Source organism: Saccostrea cucullata, unplaced genomic scaffold (assembly GCF_032062105.1).
Source record: "Saccostrea cucullata isolate Sc308-1 unplaced genomic scaffold, CSIRO_AGI_Scuc_v1 ctg4920, whole genome shotgun sequence".
NCBI lineage: Eukaryota > Metazoa > Mollusca > Bivalvia > Ostreida > Ostreidae > Saccostrea > Saccostrea cuccullata.
Genome location: NW_026939315.1, coordinates 43,940 through 58,666, shown reverse-complemented (window position 1 = coordinate 58,666; position 14,727 = coordinate 43,940). Strand labels below are relative to the sequence as shown.

General features: G+C 32.3%; 1 protein-coding gene across 1 annotated transcript in view; it reads right to left on the bottom strand.

The window, feature by feature from the left end:
• Window positions 1-14,727, bottom strand: part of LOC134252815 (neurotrypsin-like) — a gene marked incomplete at its 5' end in the record, with an annotated part of 47,306 nt that overhangs the window by 10,590 nt on the left and 21,989 nt on the right. The window contains 2 exons of the mRNA XM_062735357.1: window positions 6,805-6,974; window positions 10,862-11,018. Coding sequence (XP_062591341.1) covers window positions 6,805-6,974; window positions 10,862-11,018 — 327 coding nt within the window. The remainder of the gene's footprint in view (window positions 1-6,804; window positions 6,975-10,861; window positions 11,019-14,727) is intronic.

The window sequence follows — 14,727 nt, the reverse complement described above, 5'->3', positions numbered from 1 at the left end:
GTTTATTTGTAATATCTTCTTTAATGTGCATTTGAAAATCGCTAAAATAATATCTCGCTAAAAATAAATTACCAGTTTTTAAGGACAAATCGCTAAATTTGCGTCTCGCTAAAATTTCCACTTATACGGTATAGCATTTTTTTAGAAACAGCTAGAATTGGTGTTTCCATGATTTCTTTTTACATCAGATGTTTACTGTTATGTAGTGTTAAGGCTTTCCAGTCATGAAAGTGGGTTTGTGTTGCCTATTATATGCATTTTTTATTATTGTTGAAAACTTACATGGTAAACTGATTCTTGTTATGACTTAACTAGTATAATTCTGTTACTATTTTTGGTATGAGTTAGCTACTTTTTACTCACTTCCTGTTGACCTGCTTGACCAGCCCTGGTGTGGCTGTTATTATTGTGTAAATCTCCATGCATCCTTTATTTTGAGTGCCTAAATCCACTATGTAAGTCTTTTTATGTTATTTTTGAGCTATATTTTGATATCATTTGAACATATTTTTTTTAAAGTTTTTCATGTAGATAGAGTTTTTCTTAAAGGTCAAAACATGCTCTAAAGTATTCCACGTCATTTGGTCACTTAATTTGTAATACCTTTTTTGTGTTTAAATACATTGTGCTATCTGTTTACAACTTTTGGTACATTATTTACAAGCTTTTATTTGTTTTTTCTTGTAGTCTTTTACCATACGCATACACACGTTTGCTCACACTCACTCAGGCATACCTGTGCTGTATTTACATGATCGACCCATATATCAGAAGAAAATAAACTTGTTTTCGTGTGACTTTGACTTCATGTGTTTACAATGTTGCCTATCGAGTATATTTGGTTAGCTTTCTGCCTGCACCAGGCAGAATAGGGTTTAAAAAGTGACACTTGAAATAATCATCTTCAATTTTTTTCTCTCGAATAAAAAACATACATGTATACCTTAATTTAGAATCATTATTTATCTACACATTTTGCATGTGAAAACAAATATAAGAATATAAACATATAAATTTCACTATTATGTATTTTATTCTAAGCTCATGGACAGTATTTACACCTTGAAAGAATTGCCTCAAAAATATAAGTAAAACCAATCGAAGATCAAAGCAACCTAAACAATATATCATCACAAACTCCTAAATCTACTGTCTGATGTTCAGTTCTCGTGCAGGAAGTTTGCAAGTTTTCTGTCTTCATTTATTAATTTTGTAACTGCATCCTGTTTCTTGTATATACCTTTGTGCAGAAATAAGATAATAAAAACATCAGTATAAAGATTACTTCCCAATCATGCACTTGTAACTATATGGTTAATTACTGTACACTTAGTATTTCTATTTAGAGGCCTTTGCAACTTTCTTGTAGAAATCATGCATGTATGCATTGGATATATGCCGAATACAGTTCTGTATTAAAAAATATCAGACAGTTTGAGGCCCGTTTATTTTTTAAAACAGAATTGTATAAGGCATATATCGTATTTAAAACATTGCTTTTATTTACATGAGACAGTCCGATATTAGACAAAAGTGTTAATGACCACTGAAGCAATTCTTTCAAAAATGCAGGCCTGAATGAAAAGTACTCAGTATTTAGGGATTTGTCTACACTGAACAAGGTATTTGAAAGAATTTGATAAGGAGAGTGGGGACAAAAATGTTTTTCATTAAAACATACACGGAGATTAAAGAGCAAATTATTATACAGACAATCTAGTGAAATCAATGATGAATTTGGAATGGAATTGAAAATTCCGATATTAGGAATATCCACAGAAAATTAAGCAGATGCTAAAGGTACACTAGTCCATTTCATTTTTTTATGTTAAGCGTCTACAAATACATTTTGTTTTTGATTGTTCCATTACAGAAAAAAAAAACAATTATAATCAATAATCCAGGAGTTTTGAGGGAAATGTTGAAAATCTTCAAATTTATTGCGAACCTGTCAAATTAAGTATTAATTATCATATACTAGGCCTATTTAAATTTTGCCCAAGGCATTTTTCTTTTAATGAAAAAGAAAGAAATCAATTGTTTGAATGCTGCTCTTTATAGTTTGTAAATATGTGTTTTATAATAAATTTATTTTTGGGGCTTTGAAAGTTTATGTGCTTCTCTGGTGACCCCCAGTGTGCCCATTCTATTTCAAAAACCGGAGACAGGGGTTGAAAAACTTCTCCAATTCTAATAAGTTTTTAGAAGTTAAGCCCTTTTTGTGGGTTTTTTGTTTGTTTATTATTTGCATTATCTGGTCTGTAGCATGCTCTTCTTCCTGCTACAGTATATTCGGTGTAATTGTGATTTTTAATTTTGCAATCTGTAAGATTGATTTTTCAAAATCATAATTGTGAGGAATTTAAATTGCTGTTTGTTAAACTATCACACTTTTTTATTTCTTTTCTTCAGTAACAGTCCAATTGCATGATATCAGTAGTGAGACAGTCTGATATGACGATTAATATCAGACTGCTCAATAATATCGGACTGCCACAGGTAAATTTTTAGACTGCAAGAACAAAGGAATGACATCACAGCAATGTTTTAAGCATTATTAAGGTATGTTAGGGATATTTATACAACATGAACACTATTTTATATATATACAAGTACAATTGCAAAAAAATTTTCATACATATTTTATGAACTTGTACATAAACGGAAAACTTTCCTGAACAAATTTTGATTGAATACATGTAAGTTACATGTTACCCACACTTGATTTAAAATTTGCTTTTGAATCAAGTATGGTAAAAGTATCTTTTTTTTAAATAGAACAAAAACAATGAATTCATCCTTTGTTACTCAAATAGTATTCAAAACCTCTTTGAAAAAAATTATCAAAACATACATCATGTGTTGAGAAAATTTATTTAAATTACAGTTTACTTACGGTTGCTCATATATCCCTCATTTGTAATATTATTAACCTTTCATGGGTAATGCTCCAGTGTCACAGTTCTAAAATGTAACAATACATAAATGTAGTATCCTACTCTTAAGGACAAAAAAACTAAATAACACTGTAGTCTGTACCCGAAAACCTACACATATATGATATATATTTTTTTATTTGACCTTGTGTATATTTTCATTACATACAAACAAACTTAAGATACATCTTTGATTACATTCTCCTCCTATTGATAATTATGATTTCCCAGATTAAGTTGCTTTCTGAAGTAAGTACAAATTTCTACATTATTTTTTTTTTTACCTGTGCCTAGGGTAGAACCATTCCCATTGATTTCCGGGTGGCCATATCCATTGCTTGTTCATTTTCTCCTCCATTTGCATCATCATTCATGGGTTTTTAAAATAGATGGAATCCCACAAGTCAGATTTCGTGAATTCCGTTCCAATATTTCAAAATGGGTCTCTTTTATTTTCATTAATTGATTGATGACTTGCTTCGACAGTTTACAGCTGAATTCCATTTTAAACAGCTAAAAATACATCATTTTCTCATTGTTTATTATCCTGATGTCTTCTTTTACCACATGTTGTTATAAACTTCTTAATACTTCAATAAAGGAGAGTCACCATATTTTGGCTTCAGTGCAAAAGAGTCAGCAAAGGAAAATAACTCTAGGTCATTTTTCAGGAAAAGCAATGATTTCAGGCGATTGGAAAACAGTATTTCACAGATTTACCATCCTCAAATCTATTGTATCTTTTAGATTTAAGTTTTATATTACTGAAAAGATCCTTTATATAAGTTTTAATTGCCTGCAAAAATTTATATGCAACTGAAGAAATAGGTAACTTTGTAATTCATATTAAGAAATGTTCATTCTGCTCATTTACATATCGGCCATATTGAAGCTATAATGGCGACAGATTCCATGAGAGTTTATGTAGAGAACGTACAAAAATTGCAAAAAATATATACTTACTATTTTGGATAAAGTTCTTCCGCCGATGTTTTGATTTTTCTTTTTATCTTCTACCAGAAATAAGAATAATTTGAAAGTTGACCCCGCCTTTTTGATTTAAAAATTCGAAGAAAGTGTACATTGTTTTTTTTTTTAGGGAAAGAGCGAAGGATTAGTGTTTTAATCATTTTTGGTGTTAAACTGTAAGTATTTACTGCAAGATGACAGAGTTCTTCCGCCGATAAATAGGTGCAGATGAATGTCTAATTTTACAAAATAAAGACGATTTAACATTTCATGAGGAGTTCCGACCGCCTTTTTAATTTAAAAACGGCAATTTCTTGCACCGGTGTGACCTACTTATTATTAAAACGACTGTAGATCACGAATTGTTAAGAGTTAATTACGCAAATTTGTACCAATATAACTATGACGGGGCTTACAGAAATAAACACAAACCAGGTTTGAGTGTTTAAATATACAAAAAATTAAAGAATTGGTATATCTTGAGTTTTTGCAAAATCTTATGAATATTAATGAGTTGTACATCACGACGGAGCAATCTCATGAATAAACTGCACGTCATTTCTCCATATGTATTTTATGACAAATTTAGTGTAAATTGATCTGTGTTATATATATTAAAAACCATGAGTCAAATAGAATAAAATTTACATGCCAAGGAACTTTGATTACTTTGCTATAAAATGAGACCCATGGTATGTTCTTAACTTTCCTACGGATAGGAAGCGTGGAATTATTCTGCATGGTGATGGCAATCAGGTCATTTTCGCATTGGCAAAATATTTCAAAGTCGTTGCTATGGAAACCAAGGAGGAACTGTCCAAAATTCACCCACCTATAGTCCTGATAAGGGACATATATTGATAAAATCAAATTCCATGATAGTGCGTGGCCAACCATTTTTGGTCCTTACAGAGAATTGATGTTAATAATTAAATATTTCTAAAGATATTCAACTATTCAACTAAGTGTAAATTGGCGATCTTTTATCTCAAATTGCTTAACAAAGGGCTTATCTCTTCCAAAGATCAAACATCAATATTTTTAAGATCTATCTTTCTTCACTTAAACAATCAATCCAATAAATGACTAAACTTCTGGCAAGTATTTTGTCTTCATTAACCGTGTACAAATTATTATAAGCTTCTCTTATTATAAGTTTCTCGGATACGACTGAGTCAACCATTTTTTGTCACAACGCGGGTATGTTAAGGGAGCATATAAATCATTTCTCGGGAAATATAGACTTTTTAAAGAAAATTACGTTTGAAAATTTACCAAAACCGCTGATTGATTGATTGATTGATTGTATATTGTTTAACTTCCCTCTCGAGAATTTTTCACTCATATGGAGAAGTCACCGTATGCTGGTGAAGGGCTTCAAATTTTGACCTTTACTCGGCACTCATGGCCATTGAGCAGTGAAGGATCTTTATCGTGCCAACGCCTACCGCTGACACGGGGCCTCGGTTTTTAAGGCCTCATCCGAAGGACCCACAACTTTCACTTCAAAGTGCCGAGCGCATGGCGAAGAACAGTTGCTACCCATTTTATCGACTGGGTCAGTCGCGGCCAAGATACGAACTCACGACCTCCCGATCACGGAGCGAGCGCTCTACCGACTGAGCTACCGTGAAAGGTCCAAAACCGCTGATAAACGTAAACTATTATTAACTATTGCATAAAGATAAAAAAGTGTCTAACGCAAAGACGTGCACCACCACCACGGCATCACTTGACTTCTATTTATAGAGAAATATTCCTTAATAAAAAAAAGTTACAAAAAGATCAACAATACCCCTGGAGTTTTATAACTCCTTAGAGTAATTAATATAGTCGAAAAACATCTACTTTGCCTAAAAAGTGCTACTTGAATCGCACTGATCTGTCAGTAAAATAATTATTCCACATATTCGCATGAAACCTTACCAAATAATTTGAATTTTATATTAAATGAACCGATATTTTTCGTAAAACCGTGCTCAGATCGGGATTGTAGCAGCAATTTCCAAGAACTTTAGAAGTCAATCTTTCCATCTATATAAATGTTATGTTTTGAAATATCCAAGTTATTGATGTTCTGTTGAAATATTTTTGTCGCCAGTGACAAAGGAAAGGGATAGGTATATAGCTGACTGTCTTCAAAAGAGAATATAATCGATGAAAATAAATTAGCACACCTGTTAAATAAACTGAACACCATATGAATTTCACATAATATTCACGATATTTGCTTTAAAACTCCTTTTTACGTATCTCTGTACTGTACATGCCTTCTTAGCCAAATTCTCTTTACACGACATGTTCAATTCCAAAGTAACTTGAAGTAGACAAATAACGTCATCAATGGTAGATTTTAATCAAAATGACAGATTAAGCATACCAAAATAAAAACATTTTATTTTTGTTAATGTTTACATGTTTTTATTCATTTGCTTGAGTTAAATTACATCTCTAAATTTCAATACTACGAAAACTTGTAGTCTTAAATTGACGTTATTTCGCCTACCATGACGTCACATTTTTTCCCCTGATTTAGTCAACGTAGAATACTTTGTATGCTTCCTTATTACCCCTGCGAAATGACCTATATATTGACGCCATTTTCACCTTGTGACGTCACAAACATGGGGCAAAGCATTTCATTACATATGCTTTTTATAGAATATGACTATATGTGTGCCGAATTTCATTCTGATAAAAATTGCCGTTTTGTAAATATAGAGATAGTTCGCGAACTTTTTGATCACCCCTCGTATAGTCGCCATCAACAAAATGTATTCAACGATATTATGTGCCATTACACATCTAAATTCATCAATGAAACGTTATTATCCATCGCCACTTTATAAAAACAATAGCTTAACAAAGAAAAAAAGTCTTACATTGAAAATTCTCTTACTTGAACAAGAAACTCCAGCATCCTCACTGTGTCCACAGTCGTGTTTTCCAAGTACGGGATGTGAGCACATTTCAATATCAGTCTCTTTACCATTACAGCGAACGTCATCAAGCCAGATCTTGCCTTTCCCTCTTCCATAGTGAGCGGATGAATATGCAATGGCTCCTTCTCTTTAAGAAAAAAATACTGTTTGGTGATCGTTTAGTATCATGTATAATTAAGTTATTGTTTCTTATTGCAATTTTGAAAAGTTTTCAAATTACCTAAATTCAGAGTATCTTTTTAAAGATTTATTGCATATTAAATTATCAGAAACTACAGAAAGCTCATTTTATTGAGATTTCTAATTCGATTTTCGAGATTCAATCTTTCATTAGAGGGCGGGCTCCGCTTACACCTCTGTTCTCGTCTAAAAAGTAGTTCGGATTGTCAAATAATTAAATGTCAATAAACATTGTATAAACATTGATTGTTTTGTATGTTTTGCCAATGATGTCATGTCTTCTAAGCTCTCTGATAGAAAATGTTTTCTAACTTTGTCTCCTTAGTTTCAAAATGAAAATGTGTGTAAAAATCCAAAACCAAATAGATAAAGGATACTCAATGTTTTGTAGTTGAATATGGAATTTATTTCAGGAGTGGGACAGGATTTTTTGATATTTTCACGAGTGCGAAGCACGAGTGAAAATAAAAACAAAAATCCTGTCTCACGAGTGAAATAAATTCCATATTCAACAACAAAACATTGAATTTTCTGTTTATTACATTTTTAAAAAGTTTCTTCGATTTTTCCCTTGCCCCTGTCTTTTTGTAATGCAGTTATAAGCTACATGACGTCATAGTTGAGCGGATGAGACGTCATAGCTAACTGAGGTAAAAAAAAAAAAAAACATTGTAAACATGCATTTATCAACATATTTTGGGTAATTTTTACAGTGTTATTCTCTGCCAGAATGATTTATTAATTTACTTCTCTTTTATATCAGGTCAAGGAAGATTTCTTTTTACAACACTCTCCGTTATGGGAACAAAAATCGAGAGTTTTACCGCACTTTTGATATTTGTAACACCGTGACAGGATATCATTTTGATATCCTTTCACACTGTGACAGGATATCATTTTTATTCCATGAATAAATTACAGTATTTCACTGGTAAAAATGTAATAATGCCGTATATAATGAAGCTATTTAAATATATATTCAAAAAGTAGTTGCTCCATATTGATATTTCTAAACTCATTTTTAAAAATAACCAAGTTGGTGGGAATCTATAATTTATTTTCGTTTTACAAGATTCTTGTAATTTAGACGATGACAGAAGTGTTGGTGCGGAGCGTAAAAACGCCCCTGGTGAGAGAATGAGATTCAATATCTAAATTAACCACTCAGTCATTCAAAGTTAATGCTACAATTATTTATATGACTTAAAGTCAGAAGGTCACAACATAAACTAGAGGTACTGTGATCAATGAGCTCACTAAATGATATCCCCGCCTCCCATATGAATATAATGACAGTGTCCATTTTGACTATGGGAAACCCAAAATATGTGTCGGATCAAAAAGTAAAATAGGAGGTGCACAATGGCAATATGTAATAAAGATTCTGTAAAAAATTTATTAAATTTCATCTCATCTTTGAAGATGGGTTTGAAAATCATTATATAAATTCATTACTGTTTGCACCCTGGCATAAGTAGTTGAACTTATGTTCTGATTTTTAGTATTTTAATGCATAGGCCCTCTACATGTAAGTCTGTAGATGGCAAACGATAGTCTAAATATGTATCCCTCTATACTATAAAATCAACAAGGCCTGCAATTACATGAACCCGCCATATGGGCTTTCGCCTGGGATCTATTACCGACTTTCTTTAACGTTTTCATTTTGATCATCTCTGGGTACTGTGATTTATTGAAATAAATTAATTGCAAGTGACAACCCAGCAGCAGTCCGCCTTGTTATATCGTTTATTGACTTTGTAGTTTAGGGTGATAGACCTAAGTGGACTATCATTTCGTCATTTACAAACTTAAATGGGCAGTTTACAAGACATAAAGCAAAAACTCTATATACGCAAACCGCTTAAAAAACTAATGGTCTGAATTTCTAGTATTCAAATGCATAGGCCTTTGGGAAGACTTATGTGGACTTTGATTTCATCATCAACAAACTTACATGGGGTGCGCCTATGTTTCACATTCATTATTATACGAGTAACAGTTGGTGGAGGGAAAATCTAGTTTTGTGTTTATATTTTTTCAAAACATATTAATAATATACTGTAGAAGTACATTTTTCCGCGTGGTATTAATTTATGCTTTGTACGCGGCAACATATTTTCCGCGGAAATTTTTCCAAGCGTACTTAATGTAAATGTAAGGCATATAGTGACAATCTAAGAAATCCGCGTAATTTTCTACCCTCGGATTAAAAAAAATTAAGATTCCGCGGAATTATGAACCCGTGGAAAAAAGTATGTCTGCAGTAATCAATTTTATCAGATTGAAGGCGTTGACATAAAAGGTAAAAATGTTTCATTTTCAATTTTCATCTTTCTTAGTTGCATTGCTTAAATGCTGTCCGCTTGGCGCAGTAATAGTGGGTTTGTTCTAGAGTCGCGGAGTAAGGAGTTAGACTAAATGTCTTAGGTCGAATCCGACAGTGAGACACGAAAACCGGTCTTTCGGATGAGACCGTTCTTAATACAGATTCACAATATAACCATTCCAATAGGCCACTTTGCTCCTCTGAGCACTTTGGTAGTGAAAAGGAGAAATCAGATCAGAATTGAAAGTTTAAATACCCATACAAATGAACCCCTTGGCCCTTCATAGGCAGGAAATGGGGGATTTATGATTCAAACAACCTGAATATGTATTACATGAGAATTTATCTATATTCAATATGACTTATCAGGATTTGCTGTTATTCAGTAGAAGATTTTAAAAGATGTTTATATGTGTTTCTATACAAAACTTAAAAGTCCTACCCTACCACCGGGGTCAGGATTTAAACAAAACAACTAAATCGATACTACCTTTCATATTTAAAAATGTAACTTATCATGGCTTTTCCATAATTGAGAAAATCATTTATAAAAGATTCCATTAAATTTTCATTAATTTTGATTTATATCCCATTAAAGACATGGTTCTTCGTTTGAAAAAAAAACCTATTTCTCTTCACTCAAGGATGCTTTGTAGCAAATTTGGTTTGTCCTACTGGTTCTTTAGAAGAATTTGAAAAGTTTACATTCTTTTTATAAATTACCAATTTTAACTACGATCTGATAATGAACCTACGAACCTGTTTTCCAGTTGTGAAGGAACAGCGCACTACACCGCTGATCACAATTATAGTTTTAATTGACTGTAACTTAAAATTGAGCGAAGCTCTAAGAAAAAGCAGAGAAACTGGATGCACAGGCTTATCTTTATGGTTTCATTACTAGTCCTACATGTAATACACTTTATATTTCTTTCAACAGTCTTTACGTGATCGGGAGGTCGTGAGTTCGTATCTCGGCCGCGACTGACCCAGTCGATAAAATGGGTAGCAACTGTTCCTTCGCCATGCCCTCGGCACTTTGAAGTGAAAGTTGTGGGTCCTTCGGATGAGACCATAAAAACCGAGGCCCCGTGACAGCGGCAGGCGTTGGCACGATAAAGATCCCTCACTGCTCAATGGCCCTGAGTGCCGGGTAAAGGTCAAAATTTGAAGCCCTTCACCGGCATACGGTGACGTCTCCATATGAGTGAAAAATTCTCGAGAGGGACGTTAAACAATGTACAATCAATCAATCAATCAACAGTCTTTAAATACGGAATTGCTCGAAGTCTGAAAAAATACGTTATTATAGAAGACATAAGTACAAAACGCACTTCCAGTTTCATATCCTTTGAAATATAAACTAAAATGAAAAATTGGCTTTTGTTAAAAATAAAGGTCTTGTTTTAAATCTGCAAGAATATTTAAGTACGTAACTCATGACATACATATTTACATTTCCTCAGTACATGTATTAAGTCCTAAATGTCGAGAAGATTTTACACCTTGTATATCCGAGCATCGCACAGATAACAGCAGCGTCTCTGTCATCCCAGTCATCGTCACATATCGTACCCCACACACCACGATAGTACACCTCAACGCGTCCATTGTAAGGCGAGTTTCCATTCACTAGTCTGACAGTGTTGTTATAACAAGTGCCTAAAAAGGATGAAAAATATGCCATTTAATTATTGTTTTTTTTTCCCTTTTATTGTGGATTAATCTCTCACAAGATTATTTAAGCAACAATACAGGTACCATAATATAAATCCTCAGAGATTTTCAGAGGTCGTACGTTTTTATGTGAATGTACATTATTTGAATTGTTTTTTTTCTAGTTGCTCATATGTGTGATACAATGTTTTAAAAATAAATATGACATTCCATTCTGTCATTATTTATTAAAAGAAGAAGATTCATGAAGATCACAAACACCAAACAGCATTGTTAAGGCTACAAATTTATACAGGAAATGTTCATTGTGACATCATACAAAAAGTTATTCCTCATAATACAAGAAAATCAATCAATTTGCAACTTAAAACTGTATTAGCATTCTTACAAGCACCATTAAAACTTATCAATGCATTAACAAAAGTTGCTTATTAAATCAAACATAACAAGGTTATAAAGAAATCACTACTCTCAATGAACCTGTCGCCATGTTGTCATTTTGATTTTTAAAAAAAGACCTATTTCATGTGCTGTAAGAGACAGATAAAGTATTTTTTGCATTAAAAATGCATTTTATTTTTAAAGAATATTATGTACAGATCTTATATGGGATATGTATACCGATGTAAGACCTTTGTTTAGTGCGATTACTCATTAATTATCGAAAGAATGTATTTAATTAATTTTACCGTGTTTGGAGTACAGATTTGACATGTCTAATTAAATCCCTTTTCGCAAGGGCACACACTTTATAGATCTTTTTTTGAATATAATTAAATAAAGGATATTTTCTTTAACTTGAAAAGTGCTGCTGCTTTCTTAAATCTGGAGGGTTACTTAATGAGGACATATTTTACTTGTATCAAGCAGATTTTGATACTATCCCAATAACAAGATATTATAACTAATAAAATGTGAATTCTATTGAAAGCTTTAGCACTTTCCAGAAAGAACAAAGAATGCAAAAAAACGATTTATAATTTAGATTCTTATTTTAAGTAGAGTATGCCCTTGTGGTATTGTAATTTGTTCATGGTGTCCATTTATAACGAATACGAATTTATAACGTGTGGTCCATTGATGGGACCAAAATTAAATTCAGAAAAACATGGATTGAACTATGTCATTTCAATAAGTATAAGCTATGTGATAATAGAACAGCTATATAAAAATAAATTCAGTTCCGTTTTTTTTTTTTTTGCGAGTCTATTCCGTTGATTTTACATAATAAGACTGCGCAGTTTTTTAATCACTAAAATGCGTATCATTTTGTATCTAAAAGGAAGTCACTGAAAATGAAAAATCTTCATTTGCTATGCACAATATCATAAATATTTAGGTTATTATTTACACAAAGAGAAGGGTATGGTTTTAGCTTTATTTTGCCCTAAAATGTTACGTCATCAAAACGTTTTGAAACTGGCTTAAATATTAGTCAAGTATAACTGTGATAAATCAGAAAAAGAATACGGCACAGAGGATTACCATTCTGCAAATATGACGTCATTAATGTGATGAATTTCTGTATTTCTGACAGATAAAGCCTCAAGTTAGCCAATTTCAAGGATAATTTTCCTTTAGAAAATAGCGTCCACAGCCGTCGCCCAATTTCATTTTTGATATATTGTCCAAAAAAACCCACAAAAAATCATATATCTCAAAATTTTTGTGGGCGATGCCTGTGGATGATTTTTTTCTGAAAGAAAATTCCACTCAAAATTGGTGTCTTCTGCAACTTTTGAAGAAACTACGGGAAAATGCACATGTTTATGACTTCACAATTAATATTAGCATTTAATGATTTTTATGATATTTCTGCATGGGATTTCAATAATTAAGAAATTAACAGTTTTCGTGTTTTACACTAGTTTCATTTTTTAGAAAATCATAGTGCAAGATTTGTATAAAAACCATACGTACTTCTTTGTCTACGGATGTTTCCGATCACCCACTCATGAGGAAAGAAGATACACGTGCATGTAATTGATCGACAGGTGATGCTTACCCTATGATACCTGATCACACCTCTGTTTTCATGAAGGATATGGAGATAACGAACAGTATTCAATATCAAAGTCCATGAAAAATTACAAAACAGGAGCAGAGCATCAGAGGCGGAATCAGGTGCCATGGAGGAGTGAGCATCCCCTGCTAACCGGTCACACCCGCCAAGAGCTCCTTGTCGTGATCGGGAAATAACGGGAAAATCCGTTGTTAATTCAGTGTATAAATAATGGACTTACAATTAGTATGAAAAACGTCAGTCAGCATTTAACTCAATGATAAATTGTATTTGCTGACAAGGTCATTGTATCGACCATAAAACTTATGAAATGATGACTTTAAACGAGAGTGCTGATATTATAGTTTGCAGTTTTACGTTACGTCACGATTTTTTTCGTCAGATGCATCCAGCGTAGAGAATTCACGTGATTGGTCAACTCAAATTATCAACATTGACACGGAAATAGTCTGATGCACGAGCAACCAATCAGGGATAAGAAGAAAGTTCCAGTCTTAAAGCTTGCGTTTAGGAGGCGTGAACAATTTACCTTGAGCGCAGCTATCAACTAGATCGTGACGTAACGTTAAACATTACACTTAGCTGCAAACTACAATATTTTTGTTTCATTGACTTGCTTATCATGAATTAATCTCGTTGTAGAAATTGTTCATACGTAGACCATGCTCTTGCGTATCAAATCAACTTGGATATTTATTCCGTATGCAAGCGATGATCTTATAATTTTTGCTGTTTTTTATTATTTTTATAGAATGTGTGATTTACAGGTATGGGGTGATTGTAATCGAGTAATCGAAATCGATTGTAATGATTACTTTTTTCAAGTAATTGAGAGTAATCTGTAATCGGAAATTAATTGATTACAGCTAAAATTTTCAATGTAATTATAATTACTTTTTCATTCACTTTCAATTACTTTATTCATGTATATGACACGTTCAATTAATTTATCTTGACCTTTTAAAATGTTAAGAATATTTGAATTGATTACAAATTGAGTATTTTGTAAATTTCTGTTTTTTAGAATTTAGATCTAAGGACAGATCACTCTAACTGTAGAAAAATACCTTAGAATCAGACCTCTTAAGTGTGCAGTGTAGAGAGGGTTCTTAATTGAATAATCTGAAGGGGGATGTTTTAAAAATTATGTATTACTTTCTAAGGTCTAAAGATAACATTAAACGTTTAAACGAGGTATCATTGTTTTGTAAATTTACTTTTTACCTTAATATATTCACTCTTAATCTTATCTTTAATGTACGAATTCATTCAAACTACAGAGGATATTATCAACATTACTATACCGGGGTATAATATTTACATATTTTTTTTCGGGTTTGATATTTGAGGATGGATGAAAATTGAAAGTAATTATTTAATAATCGATTAAATTTTCTAAAGTAATCGATTACAGGACAAAGCTGACTGTTATCGATTATTAATCGATTCCACTAAATTCCCCGAAGTAATCGATTGCTAATCTATTACATTTTTCAGAAATCGTGCCCATTCTGGTGATTTACACACAAATATATTTAAACAAATTTAAATATATACATGTGTGGTATCTCTCCATTATATAAACATACAGAGAACAAATATCTTCAATTCTGCATGAAGTTTGTCAGGGGTCAATACGTGACCTTATCACATGGCACAATAATATTTACC